A 25824-nucleotide genomic window follows, 5' to 3' on the forward strand; every position below is an offset into this window, starting at 1 on the left:
GTCTAATCGTGTGTCTTAACTTGTGTCTTGCAGGAGCTGCTGGAGATAGGGTGGGTCCATCTGACATTCCCCCACCCCCAGCCAGTGCCACAGCCGGAGCCCCCCATGTGCCAAGCAGCTCGGATGGCAGCCTCGAGTCGGAAGATGACACGGTTTTCCCATCACAGCTGTCTCCAACACCGTCCACCATCCCAGAGGCACTCACCTCATTTGGGCACTTTAGTGAAGAGGCTCCTGGGATACTCTCTGGTGCACATCACACAGCTGACCCGGTACAGCAGGTGGAGGTATGAACACCCGAGGGGTGGACTATCGGAGGGCAGGCCGACCCCAAGAACTAGCTGCCGTCTAGATGGGTTTCGCTCTTCTGGAATGGACAGTCCCATCAATCGTGGAGATGTAATCGCAGAGCCAGGGATACATGAGGTGTGGTCAGCGAGCATCCAAAACTGCACGTGCAGTTGGAGGAGTCCAACCCCGTGTAGCAGCAGGAGGTGGTGCCGACAATGCGTGCTAACCAGGCCAACACTGCATGGGTGACATACGTGGTGGAGGCATTGTGGGTGGCAATTTTGTCTATGCGTCAGCATGTCCAAGGCCTGGGGCATTCTGTGTAGGTGCTGGCTAAGGCCCAGGTCAGGGTTGCTGCCAGGAGCCACCTGGGATCGCAGCAGTACTTATGAGTATAACCCAGTCACAGCAGGCCATGGCTGGGAACTTCGGAGGCATTGCCCAGGCACTGGCCGACGTGGCATAGACACAGAGGGAAGTGGCACAGTTCCAGAGAGAGATGGCGCAGTCACTGGCTGATGAGACACAAATCGAGAGGTGATGGCACAGTCATTGGGCAATATGGGACTGTCCCAGACGGAGATGGTCCACTCCGTGTGTTCCATGGCCACAAGCATGCCGACCCTGGCCAAGACCAGAGCGGGCCTCCAGGACTGGCAGCACCAAATGGCGGGAAAGCCTCAGGGAAAGCTCCCATCACACCACCCTCCCATTAAATAGCCCGGGACCATCAGGCACCCCGAGGAAGGAGATGTTGGGGCCCATGCCAGTGACTCCAGTCGGGGAGGTACACCGTAGCACCTCGGACTCCCCACCCCCACCACTCCTGTCCCTGGTGCATTTGGTGGGCAGCGGGCAGAACAGGTGGCACCATGCCAAAGCAACAACTGGGCCCATCCAGGTCCCGTCGCCACAAAAGACGCCCTCAAATGGGGACCCAGGTCACAGGACGGAATCACAGCCAGCCGCCTCCACTCCTGCTGTACCGTCTGGGTATCTACCGAGGGCCTGCAAGGCCAGGAAGTTAGACACCAGTGAAGTTGGCACGGGCGCAGGGCACAGTTTAGTTACAGGCGCAAGGGCATGCATATGTATATATTTCTGCACATTAAGCACCTGTTACCACTGTTACAACCTGCCTTGGTGCTCTGTCAGATGGGTGTGAGGGGTGGGCTGGTCTGGGCTGGCCAGAGAGAAGAGCGGGACGGAATGGGAAGACGTTGTGGTTGGCGCATGCTCCCCACCCTCTCATCCCTCCCAACTATCCCCACAACTGTCACCCCAGGGATCCGATGGGATCGTGTGATGGAATGGCCAGGAATGGCAAAACATGCAGGGATGACCCAGGTAGACAGTGGAAGGTGCAACCGTGGGCAGGAGTCATTGTCATATGGTGCGGAGCACCAGAGCTCATTTCAGAACAGTATGCCATCATCCTCCATCCCATGAGCCATACCTGGTGTTACTGCCAACCCAGGGCCCACACCCCATAGTACGGCCGATATGTCTCACGGAGTGTTATGTGCCAGGGTTTAGAAGTATATCATGGAGTTCACCTGACCTACAACTGTTTATCGATTTTATTTACAATGAGCACAAAGCCCTGTCTTTCAGGTGTTATTCAACAGAGGCCTTAAGCACTTTTAATCAAAACAAGCATTATTCTATGAATTTAGTTAACATTTTTATAAACACATACAATAAGCATTTTTATCAACTACAAACATAAAGAGCCAACATATCTACGGTAATCTATGTATAACCCTTAATAAATGTCCCCCTTTAACTGTGCCAATTTTATAACAAAATCCCATAAACCAGTGCCCCCTTTTCAAAGGTGTAGCGCAGCACTCAAGACCTGGTATGGATGCTCTTGTTTCCTTTCCAAAACAGCAAGTTTGAATTCCTTCCAGAAAACAATTATTTCTTTTCAGGTTATCAAGCAGTCTGGAAACAGCTTTTAAAATGAAGATAGAGAGACAGGCCAAAATACTCCTCTTTCTGAGTACAGCAGAAAATTTGGCACACATTTTTGGTAAAATCCACTCATGCCAAGAAATCGCATTATTTCCCTTTGTATCGAGGGTATTGGAAACTCCCCAGTAACTTTTGTTTTCACATCCCGTGGGGCCATTCACCCCAGTCACAGAACTTACAGTGCAGGAGGCCATTCGGCCCATCGAGTCTGCACCGGCCCTTGGAAAGAGCACCCCCACCCAAGCTCACACCTCCGCCCTATCCCGGTAACCCAGTAATCCCTCCAAACCATTTTTGGTCACAAAGGACAATTTATCATGGCCAATCCACCCAACCTGCACATCTTTGGACTGCGGGAGGAAACCGTAGCACCCGTAGGAAAACCACGCAGACAAGAGGAGAATGTGCAGACTCCTGGGAATCGAACCTGAGACCCTGGAGCTATGAAGCAACTGTGATAGCCACAGTGCTACCGTGTTGCTCACAATTATGCTGTCCAATTGTATGGCCAAGGAACATGACATGGGCTTTCCAAATTCAATTTTGGCTTGGTTACCACCAAACCCGCCTCCTGAAGTTGATCTAACAACTCCATCATTTTCAATATTCCAATACAAAGAGTTCGGACTCCTGAAACATGGGAGAACTTTGGAAAATTGAAATAAGAAAAGAAAAAGCTAGAATTACTCATCAGGTCAAGCAACATTTCTGTTATAGAAAGAGAACCAGAGTTAGTGATGGCCTGAAGGGTCTCAGACCTGAAACAATACCTTATCTGAGCAGCTCTTCCTGTTTTTATTTGAGATTTCCAATATTTTGCATTTGTATTAGAGATTTGGAAGATCACGTTGAACGCACCAACAATTTCCTCACATACGCTTCCTCTTAAACCCTGATGTCAAAGCCATCTGATCCTGGGGAATTTAGCAGACTTCTTCCATGTCAGTCATCTTCAATGTCGTTATTTTTCTTTGATTCATTAATAGTTTCCCTGGAATTTTATGAATATTATCCTTTCCACTAACGTGAAGACTGACACAAGGTAACTCTCCAACATACCTTCCACTACTTTGTTTTCAGCTGCACATTAACCAATTCATTCTTTTTTTTTTAAATTTAGATTACCCAATTTTTTTTCCAATTAAGGGACAATTTAGTGTGGTCAATCTACCTACTCTGCACATTTTTGGGTTGTGGGGGCGAAACCCATGCAGACACGGGGAGAATGTGCAAATTCCACATGGACGGTGACCCAGAGCCGGGATCGAACCTGGGACCTCAACGCCGTGAGGCAGTTGTGCTAACCACGAGGCCAACATGTGCCCCACGAGGGCAGCACGGTGGCCTAGTGGTTAGCACAATCGCCTCACGGCGCTGAGGTCCCAGGTTCGATCCCGGCTCTGGGTCACTGTCTGTGTGGAGTTTGCACGTTCTCCCCGTGTCTGCGTGGGTTTCGGCCCCACAACCCAAAAATGTGCAGAGTAGGTGGATTGGCCACGCTAAATTGCCCCTTAATTGGAAAAAATAATTGGGTAATCTAAATTTAAAAAAAAACATGTGCCCCACCAATTCCTTCATTGAGGGCCCACTTTACCCTGCTGTCCTGTAATGTTTGTCTTCCTTGGTTGTTCTTTATATCACCCCCAGTGCCCAGATCCACATCATTTGTCCTTCCATTTTTTAGAAATAACAGAAATAACCTTTTATTGACGCAAGTAGGCTTACATTAACATTGCAATGAAGTCACTGTGAAAAGCCCCTCGTCACCACATTCCGGCACCTGTTCGGGTACACAGAGCTGGTACGGGAATTGAACCCACGCGGCTGGCCTTGTTCTGCATTACAAACCAGCTGTCTAGCCCATTGAGCTAAAATTCAGAACCTGAGTCGGCCATTCATCCCCTTGAGCCAGTTCCACCATTCAATATGAATATGGCTAAGTTTTAACATCAAATATACTTCTCTCCCATTCCACGATGTCCCTTCATTCACCAAATCTCCAAAAATCTATTGTAGTCTTGAATATATTCAAGTTTAGAGCATTGAAAATCCAATGGGATAGACATTCATAATTCATAAAATGGGGAGTGAATAAATATCTCTTCACCTCAGTCCCAATTAATAAATATCTTGCACTGAGATTATAACCTGTGTTCTGGATTGTTCAGTCAGTGGAACCATCATCTGTATCTAACCTGTCAAACCCTCTTCCATTAGATCAATTCTCATTCTTCTAAACTCCAGAGAATTTAAACCCCATTTGATCAGCCTCGCATCATAGGACAACCCCCTCATCCCAGTGACCAATCTGGTGAATCTTCACTCTATCCCATCCAATGCCAGTCGACCCATTCTTAAATATTAAGACTAAAATCACCGTACAGTACTCCAGGGGCCAGATTCTTCGATTCTGAGGCGAAGTGCGGAGGATCTGTGGCGTTTAAGTGGAAAGAATTGACGCTACCCTCTCACCGATGCTGCGGCCTCCACAAAATAAATGGCCAGAGAATGGGTGGGTGTCATGTGCGAGTACCTTTAAGAAATGGGTATTTATCAGTGATGTCAGAGTTTGGGTGGAGCTGGGCTGTCTGTCAGCTTTTTACTTCTGTTTTAGGCTGTTTGCTGCAGGGTGTGTTTTAGTTTCGTTTTCAGAGCTGGATAGCTGCAGTCACAGCCAGAAGGTATATTAGTTTCTCTCTCTGTAATCTAAAGACTGTAAATCGATCCTTTGGTGATTTAAAACTAATAAAGTCAGTAGTGACTTTAACCTGATGTGCTTCTGTTAAAAATGTTTTTAAGTCATGGATGTTAAAAGGAAAATAAGGATTACTTAGTGTTATATTCTTTGGGGGTTGTATTTGAATTAATGGTTGCTAAGATGTTCACTGTATGTTTTAAAAAGGTTAACTTGAGTTCATAGAATCAACATTGTTTTGCTTTCAAACAAAAACTTTTCCATTTCTGCTGTACCACACCTGTAGAGTGGGCCCTGTGCTCCCCATACCACAATCTATTAAAAGTTGTGGGTCAGGTGAACTCCATGATACACTTTGGGGTTCTCTAAACCCTGGCCCATAACAGCAGGTCCATGGCAGCACATCCGCATAAAACATGCACCGGCCGTGCGTGGACCCGATCTGCCAGATAGTGCCCCTCTGGCCAGCCCCTGGCCACCTCCCATCAGTACCCCCAACCCTTGCGGAGGCCACCCCGACCAGCAGCACAGTTTCCGTCCAAGTGGCGGTGCTGGACACAGTGCGCAGCTGGCACACCGGGTTCCCGCATGGCTGAGACTGTTGTGAACTCAGGTCATCAGGGGTGAAGCATCGGGGAAGGGCCTTCAGGTGACGCGCTGAGGCCATCCCAATGGCATGCACCGCGATGATGCTGTTTTGGAGGGGGCGGAGCATACGAAACCTGTGTCAAACAGGAGCGGCCCCTGATTTTGACGTCAAAAGCGATTCTCCGCCTGATCACGGATTATGAAATAGGCATCCGGGAACGAAGAATCTCGCCCCTGGTCTCAAACTCTGGGCGTGTTCTGATCAAAGTCCTCTAAAATTGAAGTGAGACTTCTTGGGAGGGATTCTCTAATAATGGGGTCGGCACATTTCTGCGCATGAGCGGGAGTTCCCTTCTCCGCACCAGGCCCCAGGGCAATATGGCGGAGCCCTACAGGGGCCCGGCATGCAGTAAAGTAAGCCCCCACGGAACCAGCCCAACCGCCGATCGGTTGGCCCTGATCACGGGCCAGGCCACTGTGGGCCCCTCCTCCGGGTCGGATCCCCCCGCCCCCCCTCCAGAAGGGCCCCTGCACACTCAACTTCCAGGTCCCACCGTGTGGGAGGTGAGTAACCCACACCAGCAGGACTCAGCCAAACTCCTCAGCCACTCGACCCATCGGGGCCTGGAGAATCGCAGGGGGTGGGGGCTGTCAACGGCCCCCGACAGGCGTGGTGGGAATCCGGCGGGGACGGAGAATGGGGAAGCTGGTGTCAGGGCAGCAGGGTGTGATTCTCGCGCCCCCCCCCCCCCCCCCGGGGATTCTCCGACCCGGAGAATCCCGGCCCTTACCACTGTCCTCCAATCTCTTTGCAATAATGACTAACATCCCATTTGCCTACCTAATTCTCTGACAACACTCTTGACCACTGCTACTTCAAAAATCAAGTTCCATCCCCCGACTGCACTTTGGAAAATCAGACCATAAGACGGTGCTCCATCTCTCGGCATACAAGCAGAAACTCAAGCGGGAGAATCCAGCCAAGAAGGTCGTGCAGTGCTGGTCCGAGGAAACAGGAGAGCTCCTATGTGTCTGCTTAGAGACAGTGGATTGGTCTATATTTAAGAAATCAGCGACCAACTAAAATGAGTATGCCATCACTGTCACAGACTTCATCATCAAATATGTGGACGACTGCGTGCCAAAGAAAGCTGTACTTACGCTCCCCAACTGGAAACCATGGATGTTGCCTGGTATGGAGGGTGCTATCTATGAAGAAAGGTTGAGTAGATTCAGATTGTTTTCGTTGGAAAAACGGAGGTTGAGGGGGGACCTGATTGAGGTCTACAAAATTATGAGAGGTATGGACAGGGTGGATAGCAACAAGCTTTTTCCAAGAGTGGGGGTGTCAATTACAAGGGGTCACGATTTCAAGGTGAGAGGGGGAAAGTTTAAGGGAGATGTGCGTTGGAAGTTTTTTACGCAGAGGGTGGTGGGTGCCTGGAACGCTTTGCCAGCGGAGGTGGTAGAGGCGGGCACGATGACATCATTTAATATGCATCTGGACAGATATATGAACGCGCGGGGAACAGAGGGAAGTAGATCCTTGGAAAATAGGCGACAGGTTTAGATAAAGGATCTGGATCGCCGCAGTCTGGGAGGGCCGAAGGGCCTGTTCCTGTGCTGTAATTTTCCTTGTTCTTAATCGTGAGATTGAATCCAGACTGAAGGACAGGTCTGAGGCGTTCAGGTCAGGCGACCCTGAGCTATACAAGACATCCAGATACGACCTCCACAAAGCCATCCAAGATGCCAAGAGAGAATATCAGACCAAGCTAGAGTCACAGACTAGCGTCACAGACTCTCGGTAGTTGTGGTGAGCCCTAAACAACGTAACGGGCTACAAAGCAAAGCCGAGCAGTGTGTCTGGCAGCAGCACACCCCTCTCTAATGAACTCAATGCATTCTATGCTTGGTTCGAGCAGGAAACCAACAATCCGCTGTCGAGTGCTCTAGCAGCCCATAACACACCCATACCCACCATCACAGCTTCCAAAGTAAGATCGGCCTTCCTGAAAGTCAACCCTCGGAATGCGACGGGTCCGGGTGGAATCCCTGGTCATGCACTCAGAGCTTGCACAGACCAGCTGGCAGATGTGGTCACGGACATCTTTAACCTGTCCCGACTCTGCTCCGGGGTCCCCACCTGCTTCAAGAAGAACACCATCATACCGGTGCCAAAGAAGAACCAGACAACCTGCCCAGTGGCCCTGAATACAGTCGTAATGAAGTGCTTTGAGAGGTTGGGCATGAAGCGCATCACACCGTACTCCCATAACACCTTGATCCACTGCAATTCGCACACTGCCGCAACAGGTCCACAGCAGACGCCATCTCCCTGGCCCTACACTCATTCCAAGAGCATCTCGACAACAAGGAATCCTATATCAGACTCCTATTTATTGACTACATCTCCGCCTTCAACGCTATAAGCCCAGCCAAGCTCATATCAAAGCTCCAAACCCTAGGACTTGGCTCCTAAATCTGCAACTGGATCCTCGACTTTCTGACCCACAGACCACAACCAGTAAGAATAAAAAACAACACGTCCTCCACAACAGTCCTCAATACCGGGGCCCCGCAAGGCTGCGTACTTAGCACCCTACTGTACTCCCTGTACACACACTACTGCGTGGCAAAATTTGGTTCCAACTCCATCTACAAGTTTGCTGACGAAACAACCACAGTGGGCCGGATCTCGAATAATGACGAGTTAGAATGCAGGAGGGAGGTAGAGAACCTAGTAGAGTAGAACATAGAACATAGAACACTACAGCGCAGTACGGGCCCTTCGGCCCTCGATGTTGCGCCGACCTGTGAAACCATCTGACCTACACTATTCCATTTTCATCCATTTGTCTATCCAGTGACCACTTAAATGCCCTTAAAGTTGGCGAGTCTACTACTGTTGCAGGCAGGGCGTTCCATACCCCTACTACTCTCTGAGTAAAGAAACTGCCTCTGACATCTGTCCTAAATCTATCACCCCTCAATTTAAAGCTATGTCCCCTCGTGTTGGTCATCACCATCCGAGGAAAAAGACTCTCACTGTCCACCCTATCTAACCCTCTGACTATCTTATATGTCTCTATTAAGTCACCTCTCAGCCTTCTCCTCTCTAACGAAAACAACCTCAAGTCCCTGAGCCTTTCCTCGTAAGACCTTCCCTCCATACCAGCCAACATCCTAGTAAATCCCCTCTGCAATCTATCCCTCAATGCCAGCAAAACTAAAGAGCTGGTCATTGACTTCAGGAAGCAATGTATTTTACACACAGCATCAACAGGGCCGAGGTGGAGATGATTAGCAGTTTCAAATTCCTCAGTGGTACACAACTTGAAAAATCTGTCCTGGTCCACCCACATCGTTGCTACCATCATGAAAGCACAACAGAGCCTATACTTCCTCAGGAAACTAGGGAAATTCGGCATGTCCACATTAACTCTTGCCAACTTTTACAGATGCACCATAGAAAGCATCCCATCTGGCTGCATCACAGACTGGTATGGCAATTGCTCAGCCCAAGAACGTAAGAAACTTCAGAGAGTCGTGAACACAGCCCAATCCATCACACAAATCTGCCTCCCATCCATTGATTCCATCTACACCTCCCACTGCCTGGGGAAAGTGGGCAGCATAATCAAAGACCCCTCCCACCCAGCTTACTCACTCTTCTGACTTCTTCCATCGGGCAGAAGTACAAAAGTCTGAGAGAACACATGAACAGACTCAAAAACAGCTTCTTCCCCGCTGTTACCAGACTCCTAAATGACCCTTGTGGTGAATGTGATTCACACTATATAGTTGCCAATATCACTCCATGTATATATGTTTGTTATCTACCCGTTGTCAGATCAATGCTGTATATAGTTGCCAATATAGGTCCGTGTATATATGTTCATTATCCACCATTGTAAGTGCAGTTGCACTATCCGACCACCAGGGGGAGTCGCTCTGGGAGTACGCGAGGGTTTGTACTGGGCTCCTCCCTTGGCTCCGCACAGGACTCCTCCCCCTGGGACCAATGTATAAAGATCAGTGCCTTAGAGCCAGCCTGCCAGTCATCTGGAGTTCAACAACGAATACGCTGGCTCTGTTGTAAGTGTATTAAAGCCTCTGTTCAGATCCAACTACACGTGTTCGCTGAATTGATGGTTCCATCAATTTAATACACTTAAGAAGCTGCTGAAGTAAAGCATGGAATCCGCTCTAAAACCAGGACGTCTAGAACCTGATCCGCAGGATGCAGAGGCGAAAGAAACCTTCTGCCACTGGCTGAAATGTTTTAAGGCCTACCTGGCCGAAATCAGCACCGCTGAAACTACGGAGGAACAAAAGCTCAGCCTACTGCACGCCAGGGTAAGCCACAGAATTTCTACACAACTAAATCCAGCCGGTTCCTACACCGCAGCGCTGGCGATTATGGACAAAATGTATATTAGGCCCATGAACGAGGTCTTTGCCCGCCATGTGTTCACGACTCGCCGACAATGGGCTACTGAAACTTTAGCTGAATTTGCACACGAGTTGAACAATCTCTCAAATGACTGCAATTACCAGGCCGTAACCGCGGCCGAACATAGGGAGCTTGCTGTGCGGGATGTTTTTGTAGCGGGCCTTCGATCTAGCTATGTACACCAGAGACTATTAGAAAATGGAGCCCAGGGCTCAGAGACTACTGTAGAGGCTGCTATCACGATGGAAGTTTCCTTCCGCAGCTTCAACTCGTTTCCCGCGGACTCCGCATGGGCCCCCGACCTGAGGAACCCCCAAGCCTGTGCCACAAGGCCCCCCAGCTATCGTGCTGCCACAGCCGGCCGCCCTACTGTCCCAGTCAACTACTCAAACTATCCAGCTGCTCCAGCTAATTACTCAGCTCCCCCAGCTAGCCACTCAGCTCGCCAAACCAGTTATTCAACTGCTCCAGCCTGCCACTATTCAGCTCCAGCCTGCCACTTCTGTGGACAAAGCCAGCACCCGCGGCAGCACTGCTCAGCCCGATCCTGCAGCAGCTGCGGGAAGAAAGGCCACTATGCTAAAGTGTGCCTCGGCAGAAGGGCCCCAGCCCTCAACACCCCAACAGTCCATAAACATCGCCCCCAGCAGGCCCGCGGGGCCCGAAACGCTGCGGCCTACGCTCAAACTCCGCCCCCTCTCGCCACGTGCGATCCATGGGGGCCGCCATCTTGGCAAACCTCCACCATGCGGCCGGCCACGTGCGATTCATGGGGGCCGCCATCTTTCCGCATGGTCGTCGACTATAGTCAGACCATCAATCGCTTTATGCTCCTAGACGCGTATCCCCTCCCCAGAATCGCAGACATGGTCAACCAGATCACTCAATATCGGGTATTTTCCACGGTGGATCTGAAGTCTGCATACCACCAGCTCCCAATCCGCCCGGAGCAACGCCACTACACGGCGTTCAAGGCCGATGGCCGCCTCTTCCATTTCCTCCGGGTTCCCTTCGGCGTCACTAACGGGGTTTCGGTGTTCCAACTAGCAATGGACCGAATGGTAGACCAGTACGGACTGCGGGCCACATTTCCGTATCTGGATAATGTTACCATCTGCGGCCATGACCAACAGGACCACGACGCCAACCTCCACCGTTTTCTCCAGACGGCCCAAAAATTGAACCTTACATATAACAAGGAGAAATGCGTGTTCCGCACAAACAGACTAGCCATCCTCGGCTACGTCGTGGAGAACGGAGTCCTGGGCCCAGACCCGGACCGCATGCACTCCCTCTTAGAACTCCCCCTCCCCCATGGCCCCAAGGCCCTCAAACGGTGCTTGGGGCTCTTTTCGTACTACGCCCAGTGCGTCCCCCAATATGCGGACAAAGCTCACCCACTCTTCAAGGCCACACTATTTCCCCTGTCTGATGAGGCACTTCAAGCCTTCAGCTGCATCAGGGATGACATCGCCAAAGCAGCCATGCGGGCGGTGGATGAATCCACTCCCTTTCAGGTTGAGAGCAATGCCTCAGAGGTAGCGCTAGCAGCCACTTTAAACCAAGCAGGGCGGCCCGTTGCATTTTTCTCCCGTACCCTATCCGCTTCAGAACTCCGACACTCCTCAGTCGAGAAGGAAGCACAAGCCAATGTGGAGGCTATCCGACACTGGAGGCACTACCTCGCAGGTAGGAGGTTCACCCTCATTACCCTCATTCACCCTCACCTTCATGTTCGACAACTCGCAAAGGGGCAAAATTAAAAATGACAAAATTCTTCGGTGGAGGATTGAACTCTCCACCTACAATTACGATATCAAATATCGACCGGGGAAGCTCAACGAGCCCTCGGATGCCCTATCCCGCGGGACATGCGCCAGCGCGCAAATCAGCCGCCTAAAAGCCATCCACGATGACCTCTGCCACCTAGGGGTCACCCGGCTCGCCCACTACATCAGAGCCCGAAACCTGCCTTTCTCCAACGAGGAGGTAAAAGTGGTCACCAGGGACTGCCCGATCTGTGCGGAGTGCAAACCGCACTTCTATAGACCAGACAGGGCCCACCTGGTTAAGGCTTCTAGGCCCTTTGAATGCCTTGCGATCGATTTCAAAGGGCCACTCCCCTCCACTAACAAAAACAGTTACTTCCTTAACATTATTGACGAGTTCTCCCGATTCCCCTTCTACATCCCATGCCCCGATATGACCTCCGACACAGTCATTAGGGCCCTGCATAGTGTCTTCACCCTGTTCGGTTTCCCCAGCTACGTGCACAGTGACCGGGGTGCGTCCTTTATGAGTGACGAGCTGCGTCAGTACCTGCTTGACAAGGGCATTGCCACGAGCAGGACTACCAGTTACAACCCCAGGGGGAACGGACAGGTGGAGAGGGAGAACGCGACGGTCTCGAAGACCGTCCTACTGACCCTCAGGTCCAGAAAGCTCCAAGTTTCCCAATGGCAGGAAGTCCTCCCTGACGCACTCCACGAAATTAGATCCCTCCTGTGTACAACTACCAACCAAACCCCTCACGAGCGGCTCTTCATTTTTTCCAGGGGCACTACCACAGGGGTCTCACTTCCGGCGTGGCTGTGGACGCCAGGCCCGGTTCTCCTAAGGAAGCACGTCAGGGCGCACAAAACCGACCCCATTGTTGAAAAGGTGCGCTTGCCTCATTCCAACCCACAGTACGCATTTGTTGAGTTCCCGGACGATTGCCAGGACACAGTATCCCTCCGGGACCTGGCACCCGCTGGATCCAGCCCCCCATCTACCCCCACCGAGGAACTCCTTTCCCCGTTCCTATGCGGCCGCCCCCTTGCGCCCCCGATTCTGCGAGTTCACCCCACCAGTCCCGAGTGCCAGCACCAGCCTGCTCCCCGTGCCCCCAGTCTCCATTCGACCAGGAGGTGTATGAGGCTCGGACAAGACTCGCCCCGGAGCCGGCAACCGTACCCCAGACCTCGACGCCCGCCCAGCCACCGCAAGAGGCTGCAACCCCGGTGCTCCGTGGATCAAAACGGACAATTCATCCATCTTTGAACCATCACCCCCGCCGGACTTGATTTTTTTAACAGGGGGTGAAAGTGGTTCACACTATATAGTTGCCAATATCACTCCATGTATATATGTTTGTTATCTACCCGTTGTAAGATCAATGCTGTATATAGTTGCCAATATAGCTCCGTGTATATATGTTCACTATCCAGCATTGTAAGTGCAGTTGCACTATCCGACCACCAGGGGGAGTCGCTCTGGGAGTACGCGAGAGTTTGTACTGGGCTCCTCCCTTGGCTCTGCCCAGGACTCCTCCCCCTGGGACCGATGTATAAAGATCAGTGCCTTAGAGCCAGCCTGCCAGTCATCTGGAGTTCAACGACGAATAGGCTGGCTCTGTTGTAAGTGTATTAAAGCCTCTGTTCAGATCCAACTACACGTGTTCGCTGAATTGATGGTTCCATCAACCCTCTTATGGACTGACCTCATTAACACTGCACCCCTGTATGCTTCATCCAATGCCAGTGCTTACTTTGTTACATTGTTGCCCTATGATGTATTTTCTTTTATTTCCTTTTCTTTCCATGTACTTAATGATGTGTTGAGCTGTTCGTAGTAAAATACTTTTCACTGTACCTCGGTACACGTGACAATAAACAAATCCAATCCAATCCAATCCAATCCAAAACCAGAGCAGCAGTGTTGAATGTTGCACTCACCTTGAAGAGACAAGTAAAGTGAGAGCTGACCACTGCACACCACTCTTTTTCAAACCTTAAACAGACTGATGTGAATTCCCATTGGTGTGACGCAAGACTGGAAAGTGATATAAATTCCAGTGAGCAGTATATTTAATGAGCATTCATGAGATGCAAATCGATTTCATGTCACTAGACAGTGAGCGAGGTAAACAGGATCATCCTGTTTAAACCTGGTTTCCCCTGTGTATTCCCTTTATTTTCTGTTACTTTGGTTACAACGTTTGTATATGGATGACTACTGAAGCTCCCAGCAAGGTGAAGTATTTGATCTGGCCTCAGAATGCCCCTGGTGAGATGCATTGCTTGGTTTGGCCGCAGTGATTACACATTTTTATAGACTTGGCTGGCAACCAGCCAGTTACTTTAAATTCCTCCATCCTACCTAACACACAATGCTGATCGTTCCGGATAGTTCCTCACTTTGTGGGACTGGTTGCTTTGCTTTCAGTTTTCGTTTGGATCAAAAAGGCAGAGAGCGACAGTTCTGTTCTCTCTCCAAAGACCTGGAAAAGAGGACCTTTCTCTCTTTGCACAGAGACTTAAACCTGCAGAAAATTCCAGTCCAGCACCTGCTGCAGATGGGGTGGGGGGAGTGGTGGTGGGGGGGTGGGGGGTGGAGGGGGGAAGAATGGTGTTGTTTGAAAACTTTTTTAAACTCTCTAGATCTGTGAGGCTGATAGCTACTCCACTGGAGGGGGAGACGAGGCAGAATTAAACAGACCTGAGGTGGATCTTCTGTTTGAAGGGCCAAGTTAACCGAAGTTAAAGAGACTCCCTAGAGGGGATCCCGCACCATGAGAGTCCTGCCTGAATGTTGCAACCAGAAGAACCTCATTAGCAATTCAACTGGTTCCGCGTGCTGGGAAGATAGCCAAATACAACAATTTTCGTATCAGAAACAAGGGGCGGGATTCTCTGATCCTGGGGCTAATTGTTGACGCCGTCGGGAACGCCGTCGCGGCCCCAGGATCAGCAATTCTGGCCCCTACAGGGGGCTAGCAGGGCGCTGAAGCGGTTCATGACGCTCCAGCTGCTCATCCGGCCGTGGAATGGGCGCCGGGAGATGCGCAAACCCATGCATGCACAGTCCCAGCAGCGTGATTTCCGCGCATGTACGGTGTGTCCCTTGTGCGCGCCGGCCCCGAACCAAAATGGCACAGGAGTACAGGTGCAGCGCGGAACAAAGGAGTTCGGCCCACCAATCAGTGAGTCCCGATAGCGGGCCAGGCCCCATTGGAGGACTCCCCCGGGGTCGGACTCCCCCCCCTCCCCCCAAGGCCGCCCCCGGACCCTTCAATGCCGAGGTCCCGCCGGCTCAGAGCATGTTAGAACAGCGACGGCAGGATTCGGGTTTTATTTTTACGGCCACTCGGCCCATCCTGGACCGCATAGAGAGGCCCCCGACCGGTGTCACCAACCACGCCAGCCCCAATGGCGGTGTGCGGAGAATCGCGTCCCGGCGGCGTGACGCGATTCGCACGGCCCTCCAGCAATTCTCCGACCCGGCACGGGGTCGGAGAATCCCGCCCATGGACACTTATTCCTCTTTCTTCCATTTTAATCTCTATTATTTTACCCCTCTACCTTTCCCTGGTGTGTGTCTGCTTGTGTGTCTTTGGGTAGATAGAGGGTGAACCGTTAAAAGGGTGGGGGGGGGGGGGGGGTGGAGAGAAATAGATTAGCTGGCCAATATTTTCTGATAACCCTTGTATGTCTTATCTCTATTTTTGTAACAAAACAGTTTTTTGTGTGTTTCACTTACAAATCTGGTCCTTGTAAGTTATTGGAGCATTCAAGGGTCAAGTATTTCATACACCAGATACAAATTATTGGTTGATTCACTTCTGTTGAGACTCCAGGGTCTGTGGGGCTGGAATTGACCGCACACTAGACCAGGGTATCGAAATAATACTCCCCATGCATTATTAACTGAATGCCCTCAGCCACCAATATTGGCCATGCCAATTCCCCGAGTATCCACCATGGGCAGACCTTAGGACCATTTGAGATCTTCAAAAATATATGTGCTTTTTCCAGCAATAAAGATCTGTACTCCCAAAAGATTATTCTTACAGGTCTGTGGGGTCTCCACAGTTCCACAAAACTCATGGGCAGGATTCTCCATTTCTGACACTAAGTGCTGACGTCAACACGAACCTGGGTCGATTCAGCAACTGTGGAGGGGCTAGCACTGGTGCCATGTGGAACACAATCAATTCCAATGAAAAACAGTGCGGGATTCGCCAGGTCCGTGATTGACACTCAGGAGCCTGACAAGCTGCAGCCACATATACACATTACAATCCCCACACAAACTCATCCCAGCCAACAAGAAGGCACTGGTTGTGCTGGAGCACATCTATACAGTTGATGGGTCGGCTGGGGCCATAGTGCAACTAGAGGAGTGATCTGGGGGGGTCACCGATAAGACTTGTGGCCCTAAGTTCACAGTGAGCTGTTAGCGGCGTGCACAGCTGCATGGCTGCCTTGCAGACTGCGGCAATGGCGTTCCATGCCCGTCCACCCAAACACCACAGCTCACCTCCTGGCCACAGCCCGTTACTCTCCCCAGCCCTGGCAGAAGCCCTTCCGGTCAGCGACACACCTGTCAGCAAATGTTGGCGATGTTGGACAATTTCTGTACTATCATGTGAGAGTACCTTTCAGAAATGGATGTTTAAGCAATGTACCATTAAGAAATAGGGCAGCTCATATTACTGAAGCGATGTCAGAGTGTGGGTGGGGCTGGGTTTTTAGCTCAGCTATTTTGCAGTGTTTTGGTTTCAGTTTTGAGGAAAAGAGCTTGGGTGTGTGTGTTTTGCAGTAAGCTGGATCTGCGGTGATCTCTGCCATGAAAGACTATCTTTAAATCATTTGGGTGATTTAAACTCATAATAGTAATGGCTTTAACCTGATGTGTTTCTGTTTAAAGGTGTTAAGTCTTTTGGAGGTTTGAAGGAACATTTTGAGGGATTATTTAGTGTTGCATTATTTTCGGGGTGATCTTTGAAGTAAGGGGTGTTAAATGATCCAATGTTTATTTAAAAAGGTTAAGTTGAATTCATGGAATAAACATTGTTTTGTGTTTAAAAACCCGTGTCCATAATTGTAATACCGCACCTGGAGACCAAGCCGTGTACTTCAAAAGCAACAATCCATTAAAGGGAGAGGTTGGTTGAACTCCATGATACATTTTGGGGTTCTGAAAACGCCGCTCCCATAACAGTACCATCTCTTTCTCCCTCAGCAACCACAATGCCTTTTTCACAATTTTTAAAAGCACAAATGAACTGCGCCGTCGGGAACTTGGCCCATCGGAAGCAGAGAATCGCGGAGGCCCCGAAGAATACTGGGTCAGGCCGTTAATGATATGCCAACGGTGTTTACTGTACTGCATTCCAGACTGCATTGACACCGCTGTCAATGTAATGGAGAATTGCGATTTGGTGTCAAATCAGCGCCAGCTGCGATTTTGCCGTCGGACCCTATTCTCCGTCCTATCGAGTTTCCCAATTTCGGCGTCAGCCAATGGTGAATCCCGCCCCAGGTCTCCTGTCTGAAAATATCCTCTCCAACTTCAGGGAACTCACCAAGTATAATATTTTAAAATTGCAAGATGTCTACAGCAGTGGAGCGTACCTTGAATTTAAGGGAACCATAAACTTTCTGAACAGTATTGAAGATGTCCAAACTCAAATCAAAGGATATCTGTATCTGGTTTCCTTCAATGTTTCCAATTCTGACAGGGATGTTCAGATCAACAGCTAGCAATCTCTTCTCATTTTTCACTATTTTGTCAAAAAAAAGATTGAAATTAGTTAAATTCCAGAAATGAAACAAGGAAAAATATGGAAGCGTCACATACAGAAAAACAAAGCCAACTCTATCTCTGCACTGCTCAAATTCTGGCCCCTGACCACTTCACCATTGGTGATAATGCCTTCAGCCCCAAATTCTGGGAATTTCCTCCCTATACCTGTCCAGCTATGGATCTCTCTCTTAAGGGTGCTCTTTTTTTAAAAATCATTTACCGGATGTTGACGTCACTGGTTAGGCCAGCATTTATTCCCGATCCCTATTTGCCTTCAGAAGGTGGTGGTGGGCTGTCTTCTTGAACTGCTGTAGCCCTTGAGGTGTAGGATTTTGACCCAGCAACAGTGAAGGAATGACAATATATTTCCAAGTCGGGCTGGTGACTTGGAGAGGAACCTCAAATGGTGGGGTTCCCAGGTATCTGCTGCTCTTGTCCTTCTAGATGGTAGTGGTCATGGGTTTGGAAGGTGCAGTCGAAGGAACCCAGGTGAGTTGCTGCAGTGCATCTTGTACTTGGTACACGGCTGCCACTGTTTGTTAGTGGTGGAAGGAATAAATGTTTGTGCAAGGGGTAGAAATCAAGTGGGCTGCTTTGTCGAGCTTCTTGAGTGCTGTTGGGAGCTGTACTCATCCAGGCAAATGGAGCGTAATCCATTACACTCCTGACTTGTGCCTTGTAGATGGGGGACAAGCTTTAGGGAGACAGGAGGTGAGTTATTTGCTGTAGGATTCCTCGTCTTTGACCTGCCTGGTAGCCACGGTATTAATATGGCTAGTCCAGTTCAGATTCTGGTCAATGGTAACTCCCAGAATGTTGATATGGATAGAGTATTGACTGACTGGCAGAAGGTAGAGAGTGGGGATAAAGGTATATTTTTCAGGATGGCAGCTGGTGACTAGTGGTGTTCCGCAGGGGCCAGTGTTGGGACCACAACTGCTTAGTTTACACATTAATAATCTGGAAGAGGAACTCAGGGCATTGTTGCGAAGTTTGCAGGTGATACAAAGATAGGTATCATCGGGGTAGGTAGTCTTGAGGACATCGGGAAGCTGCAGAAGGACTTGGGCAGGCTAGGAGAGATAGATAGGGTTAGATAGGGTGGACAGCGAGAGCCTTCTCCCGCGGATGGAGGTGGCTAGCACGAGGGGACATAGCCTTAAATTGAGGGGTAATAGATATAGGACAGAGGTCAGAGGTGAGTTTTTTACGCAAAGAGTGGTGAGGCCGTGGAATGCCCTACCTGCAACAGTAGTGAACTCGCCAACATTGAGGGCATTTAAAAGTTTATTGGATAAGCATATGGATGATAAGGGCATAGTGTAGGTTAGATGGCCTTTAGTTTTTTTTTCCATGTCGGTGCAACATCGAGGGCCGAAGGGCCTGTACTGCGCTGTATCGTTCTATGTTCTATGAGAGTGGGCAAAGATGTGGCAGCTGGAATAAAATGTGGAAATTTGTGAGGTTATGCACTTTGATAGGAAGAATAGAGGCACAGACTATTTCCTAACTGGGGAAAGGCTTCGACAATCTGAAGCACAACGAGACTTTCGAGTCCTAGTTCAGGATTCTGTTAAGGTTGACATGCAGGTTCAGTTGGAAGTGTGACAATTGGAAGATTTTAGGAAATTCGGATTATAAATGTAGTGGGCAATTTAAGGGTTAAAAGCCTGGGGTTAGTGTGGTTTGACTAGGGGAAGTCCCTATAGAGTTAACAATTTGCAGCCTACCTGCAGTGATACTGTTTTTTTTTACCTTGAAGAGGTGAGGTCAGTGCTGGGCAGAGCAGAGAGAGACAGTGCCATTTTGTGAGAAGCTGTGCAGAGAGGCAGGGAGTTTGGCGAAGCTTTGAGAGAAAGAGAAGCTGAGTTCCCATCTGCCTGGCACTGAGTCCACAATTCTTTTCCAAGTTAGTTTACAAACTGATACTATTTTAAAGATAGAATAGCCTTGTCTGGAGGCAAAGGAAAGACTGAAACAAATCAAGTGAAGCAGCTATTTGAAATAAACGTACCCGGGGGAACTAGACCTTAAATGCTCTAAACTGCAAGGTTATGGACCTGGTGCAGGAAGGTGGGATTAGAAGGACACATGGGTGTCGTCGGGCTGGCATGGATAAAATTGGTCAAAAGGTCTCCTTTTTTGCTGTAATTTTTCTATAAGACCATCACAGAGTAAGAAAGGGTTTTCATACGAGACAGAATCTGTTTTGTAATGCATGTATCACTTTAGTCCTTGCTTGTTTGAGCTGGATTGAGAGCTGTATGTGCATTTTCTTGTTTGATGGCAAATTGGTAGTTTTAAGATGTGCAGGTGCGGTGTTCTTTTGGGGTTTGAAGTTAAAAGTTTAATATTTTTATTCATAATAAACTTTAGTTTGAAAATAACCAAGCCCTATTTCTGCAATCATTCCTGGAGTGAACTATTCTTTCCGCACAGTCTTATAAAAATGAAATAAAATATTGGGGGTTTTGGTCCATTGTTGTAGCCACTGCTTGCGGCTGGTCTGGGATCATAATAAAACTTGGAGCTCTTTACTGGAATTATGTACAATTCCTTGTTCAGCTTGAGGTTATTGAACTTGAAGACAGTGAGCATGTGTGGAATAATTGTATTCTTTCAGGGATTGAAAGTTAAATAGTAAGTGACTGGAGATTGCTCTTTCAGTTGTAAAAGTTTTCCTGGGTGTGGAATCGGTTGCTTGGGATGGTTTACAAATGGAGAATAAAACACAACTTTTGGGTCTGGTGAAGAAGCTGCAGTTAACCTTATCTATAGGGACGAGGAAGGCAGAGATAATGCAAGCCACAGCTCAATATTTAAACTTGCCAGTGACAGAGCCTGAATCATTCGAATTAGTTCCAATTCAATTATAAATGAAACAATTAGAAATGCAGGAAAAATATAAACAAAAAGAAAGAACTGAACAAATTGCAAGTGAAGGAAAAGGGGAGACTGACAGTGGCAGAAAAAAATTAAATGGAGAGATAGCAATGGCAGAAGCAAAGGAAGAGAGAGAATTTGAACTTCACAAAACAGAAATGAATGAGAGGGAGTTGGGAAGGAAAAGAGAATATCAACTTAAAATGTTAGGACAACATTGTACACAATTCTGGTCACCACACTACCAGAAAGACAGGGTGCAGAAGAGGTTTACTAGGATGTTGCCTGGTCTGGAGGGTGTTAGCTATGCAGAGAGGCTGAATACACTTGGACTGTTTTCATTAGAACGACAGAGGTTGAGGGGCGACCTGATGGAGGTCTACAAGATTATGAGGAACATGGATAGAATGGGTGGGCAGGCACTCTTTCCCACAGTGGAGGTGTCAGTCACTAGGGCACATAGGTTTAAGATCCGTGGGGCAAAGTTTAGAGGAGATGTGCGAGGCAGATTTTTTACACCTGGTGAGTGCCTGGAACGCGTTGCCAGGGGAGGTTGTGGAAGCAGATACATTAACGGCATTCAAAAGGCATCTTGATAACTGCATGGATCGGATGGGTATAGAAGGGTATCGCAATAGGAAGTGCTGAGTGTTTTGGCCAAGCATGGTATCATGACCGGTACAGGCTTGGAGGACCGAGGGGCCTCTTCCTGTGCTGTATTGTTCTTTGATTTGTTCTATTCCCACCATTGCTGTGCTCTCCATGCTCCAGTCCTGCCATTGCTCTGCTCTGCATGCTCCAGTCCAGCCATTGCCCTGCTCCCAGCGTTCCAGTCCCACTGTTGTTCTGCACCACGCTCTCTTCTCCGGTCCCCTGTCCCATCATTACTCTGCTTTCCGTGCTCAATTCCCACCATGACTCTGCTTTCCAGGCTCCAGTCCAGCCATTGCTCCACACTCCATGCTCCAGTCCCACCATTACTCTGCTCTTCATGCTCCAGTCATGGCATTGCTCTGCTGTCCATGCTCCAGTCCCACCACTGTCCAGCCTCCTCTGCTTCATTCCCGCCATCATGTGGGAGACCCTCTCAGCCTCATAATGGAAGGCCCCCACCAGAGCGGTCCAGGCACCTGAACCACATCATCAGGAGGTCGAAGCACCACTCCATCACGTTCTTGGTTGCTGCAGGGGCGCCAATGTAGCGGGTCCCCCATCGGTCTGGTGTCATCAGCCACGACCAATATTGAATAACCTAGATTTGTGTAGACCAGCCTGTCATCTGCAGGTGCTAGTTGAGGGACATGCATCCCGTCGATCATCTCTGGATCCAGGACATCCCGTCAATGGCAGCAAATCCCGCGGCAGGTCCGCACTCAGCACCTGGAAGGACCCATGGCATAAAAGATCAGGGCGACTGCCATCTTGACGGCCAGCAGGAGCGGATGTCCTTCCCACACACCTCTGCGGTGCTACGTGTGTCATCATTTGGCAGATATATCGCACTGTATCTCTCTTCAGCAGGCAGAGAGAGAGAGATTTAGAACATGCCTCGTGCCTGGATCTCTTCACAGCACATACCCAAAACAATTTGGCATTCTTCACAAGATCCGCCCTCCTTATGGAACTTTCTCTGTGGCTCCACCAATGTGGGCAGCACGGTAGCATTGTGGATAGCACAACTGCTTCACAGCTCCAGGGTCCCAGGTTCGATTCCAGCTTGGGTCACTGTCTGTGCGGAGTCTGCACATCCTCCCCGTGTGTGCGTGGGTTTCCTCAGGGTGCTCCGGTTTCCTCCCACAGTCCAAAGATGTGCAGGTTAGGTGGATTGGCCATGATAAATTGCCCTTAGTGTCCAAAATTGCCCTTAGTGTTGGGTGGGGTTACTGGGTTATGGGGATAGGGTGGAGGTGTTGACCTTGGGTAGGGTGTTCTTTCCAAGAGCCGGTGCAGACTCGATAAGCAGACTCGATCTGCACTGTAAATTCTATGAAATCTATGAAATCACAGGCCCCAAATAGGAACTTGTATATTTCCGACTGGCTGCTTGCCAGGTCTATCAAATCATCATCTCGTGTTCTACCAAAGAAACTAAAGGGGATGTCCTGTCTTGGTCCATCACAATAGGGGTTTCAACTCTGTAGTTTAAACAGAAATCCCAGATGGTGTAACAATGTTGTAACAGTTTAACCAGAAGACAGGCAGCAGGGTGGGGGTAAAAAGGAGAACACAGGACAGACAAAAAGGAATTTACAACAGTATCTAAACATACCTCCCTCCCTAAAAGAATGAAACATCGGGATATGGACATTTCATGACGAGGTTTCCAACACAAATAACATCCACACATGCATCTCTAAACTAGCCCCAATACAATCCCCTGCCCACTTAACCTTTAAACATCTGACAAAGTATTTAGAACATAGAACAGTGCAGAAGGAGGCCATTCGGCCCATTGAGTCTGCACCGACCCACTTAAGCCCTCACTTCCAACCTATCCTCGTAATCCAATAACCCCTCCTAACCTTTTTGGTCACTAAGGGCAATTAATCATGGCCAATCCACCTAACCTGCACGAGGTGGGAGGAAACCGGAGCACCCGGAGGAAACCCACGCAGACACGGGCAGAACACGCAGACTCCGCACAGACAGTGACCCAGCGGGGATTCAAACCTGGGACCCTGGCGCGATGAAGCCACAGTGCTAACCACTATGCTACTGTGCAAACCCCAGCATTGATCCTCTGAGGGCGAACTTTATTTTCTCGAGTCTGAGAAACCAAGCCATGTCACTAAGCCAGATCACTGAATTTGGGGCCTTCGAGTCCCTCCACGCTAACAATATCCGTCTCCAGGCTACCAAGGAGGCAAAGGCCAAGACGTCAGCCTCTCTGACCCCCTGACTCACTGATCTTCTGACACTCTGAAAATCGCCACCTCTGGACTTGGCACCATCCTTGTTTTTAAACACCGTGGACATGAAATCTGTAAAACCCTGCCAAAATCCCCTAACCTTCAGACATGCCCAAAACATATGGACGTGGTTTGCTGGCCCTCCCGTACATCTCGTACACCTGTCCTCTGTCCCAAAAAACCTGCTCATCCGGGCCACCGTCATGTGTGCCCGGGTAACGACCTTAAACTGAATCAGGCTGAGCCTGGCACATGATGAGGACGTGTAGACTCTGCTTAGCGCATCCGCCCAAAGACCTGCCTCTATCTCATCCCCAGCTCATCTTCCCATTTGTGGTTTAGGTCCTCTGACAGGAATGGTTGTTGCAGGTTCCGGGGTTTAGGTGTTTTAGTAAGCTCAGAGAAGGGGGAAAAAGAGGGGGAGGTGTGGCGCTGCTAGTCAAGGACAGTATTACGGTGGCGGAAAAGATGCTAGATGGGGACTCTTCTTCCGAGGTAGTATGGGCTGAGGTTAGAAACAGGAAAGGAGGTCACCCTGTTGGGAGTTTTCTATAGGCCACCTAATAGTTCGAGGGATGTAGAGGAAAGGATGGCGAAGATGATTCTGGAAAAGAGCGAAAGTAACAGGGTAGTTGTTATGGGAGACTTTAACTTTCCAAATATTGACTGGAAAAGATATAGTTCAAGTACATTAGATGGGTCGTTCTTTGTACAATGTGTGCAGGAGGGTTTCCTGACACAATATGTTGACAGGCCAACAAGAGGCGAGGCCACATTGGATTTGGTTTTGGGTAATGAACCAGGCCAGGTGTTAGATCTGGAGGTAGGTGTGCACTTTGGAGACAGTGACCACAATTCGGTGACCTTTACGTTAGTGATGGAAAGGGATAGTAAGAAGTCTTACAACACCAGGTTAAAGTCCAACAGGTTTGATTCAAACACAAGCTGGAACATACCTCGCCATTCACCTGAGGAAGGAGCTGCGCTCCGAAAGCTCGTGTTTGAATCAAACCTGTTGGACTTTAACATGGTGTTGTAAGACTTCTTACTGTGCTCACCCCAGTCCAACCCCGGCATCTCCACATCATGGAAAGGGATAAGTATACCCCGCAGGGCAAGAGTTATAGCTGGGGGAAGGGCAATTATGATGCCATTAGACATGACGTAGGATGTGTAGGTTGGAGAAGTAGGCTGCAAGGGTTGGGCACACTGGATATGTGGAGCTTGTTCAAGGAACAGCTATTGCATGTTCTTGATAGGTACGTACCAGTCAGGCAGGGAGGAAGGGGTCGAGTGAGGGAACCGTGGTTTACCAAAGAAGTGGAATCTCTTGTTAAGAGGAAGAAGGAGGCCTATGTGAAGATGAGGCGTGAAGTTTCAGTTGGGGCGCTTGATAGTTACAAGGAAGCGAGGAAGGATCTAAAGAGAGAGCTAAGACGAGCAAGGAGGGGACATGAGAAGTCTTTGGCAGGTAGGATCAAGGAAAACCCAAAAGCTTTCTATAGGTATGTCAGGAATAAAAGAATGACTAGGGTAAGAGTAGGGCCAGTCAAGGACAGTGGTGGGAAGTTGTGTGTGGAGGCTGAGGAGATAAGCGAGATACTAAATGAATACTTTTCGTCAGTATTCACTCAGGAAAAAGATAATGTTGTGGAGGAGAATGCTGAGACCCAGGCTATTAGAATCGATGGCATCGAGGTGCATAGGGAAGAAGTGTTGGCAATTCTGGACAAGGTGAAAATAGATAAGTCCCCGGGGCCTGATGGGATTTATCCTAGGATTCTCTGGGAAGCCAGGGAAGAGATTGCTGAGCCTTTGGCTTTGATTTTTAGGTCATCATTAGCTACAGGAATAGTGCCAGAGGACTGGAGGATAGCAAATGTGGTCCCTTTGTTCAAGAAGGGGAGTAGAGATAACCCCGGTAACTATAGGCCGGTGAGCCTCATGTCTGTTGTGGGTAAAGTCTTGGAGAGGATTATAAGAGATACGATTTATAATCATCTAGATAGGAATAATATGATTAGGGATAGTCAGTATGGTTTTGTGAAGGGTAGGTCATGCCTCACAAACCTTATCGAGTTCTTTGAGAAGGTGACTGAACAGGTAGACGAGGGTAGAGCAGTTGATGTGGTGTATATGGATTTGATAAGGTTCCCCACGGTCGGCTATTGCAGAAAATACGGAGGCTGGGGATTGAGGGCGATTTAGAGATGTGGATCAGAAATTGGCTAGTTGAAAGACAGAGGGTGGTGGTTGATGGGAAATGTTCAGAATGGAGTTCCGTTACGAGTGGCGTACCACAAGGATCTGTTCTGGGGCCGTTGCTGTTTGTCATTTTTATAAATGACCTAGAGGAGGGCGCAGAAGGATGGGTAAGTAAATTTGCAGATGACACTAAAGTCGGTGGAGTTGTAGACAGTGCGGAAGGATGTTGCAGGTTACAGAGGGACATAGAT

The 25824-nt window shown here is 49.2% G+C and overlaps 1 protein-coding gene across 1 annotated transcript in view; it reads right to left on the reverse strand.

The window, feature by feature from the left end:
* Positions 1–25824, reverse strand: part of LOC119969126 (synaptonemal complex protein 2-like) — a 458660-nt gene that overhangs the window by 96019 nt on the left and 336817 nt on the right. The window contains exon 15 of the mRNA XM_038802343.1: positions 17405–17553. Within this exon, the coding sequence (XP_038658271.1) occupies positions 17405–17553 (149 nt within the window). The remainder of the gene's footprint in view (positions 1–17404; positions 17554–25824) is intronic.

The sequence above is a fragment of the Scyliorhinus canicula genome, chromosome 7, assembly GCF_902713615.1.
Source record: "Scyliorhinus canicula chromosome 7, sScyCan1.1, whole genome shotgun sequence".
In the NCBI taxonomy this organism is placed as follows: domain Eukaryota; kingdom Metazoa; phylum Chordata; class Chondrichthyes; order Carcharhiniformes; family Scyliorhinidae; genus Scyliorhinus; species Scyliorhinus canicula.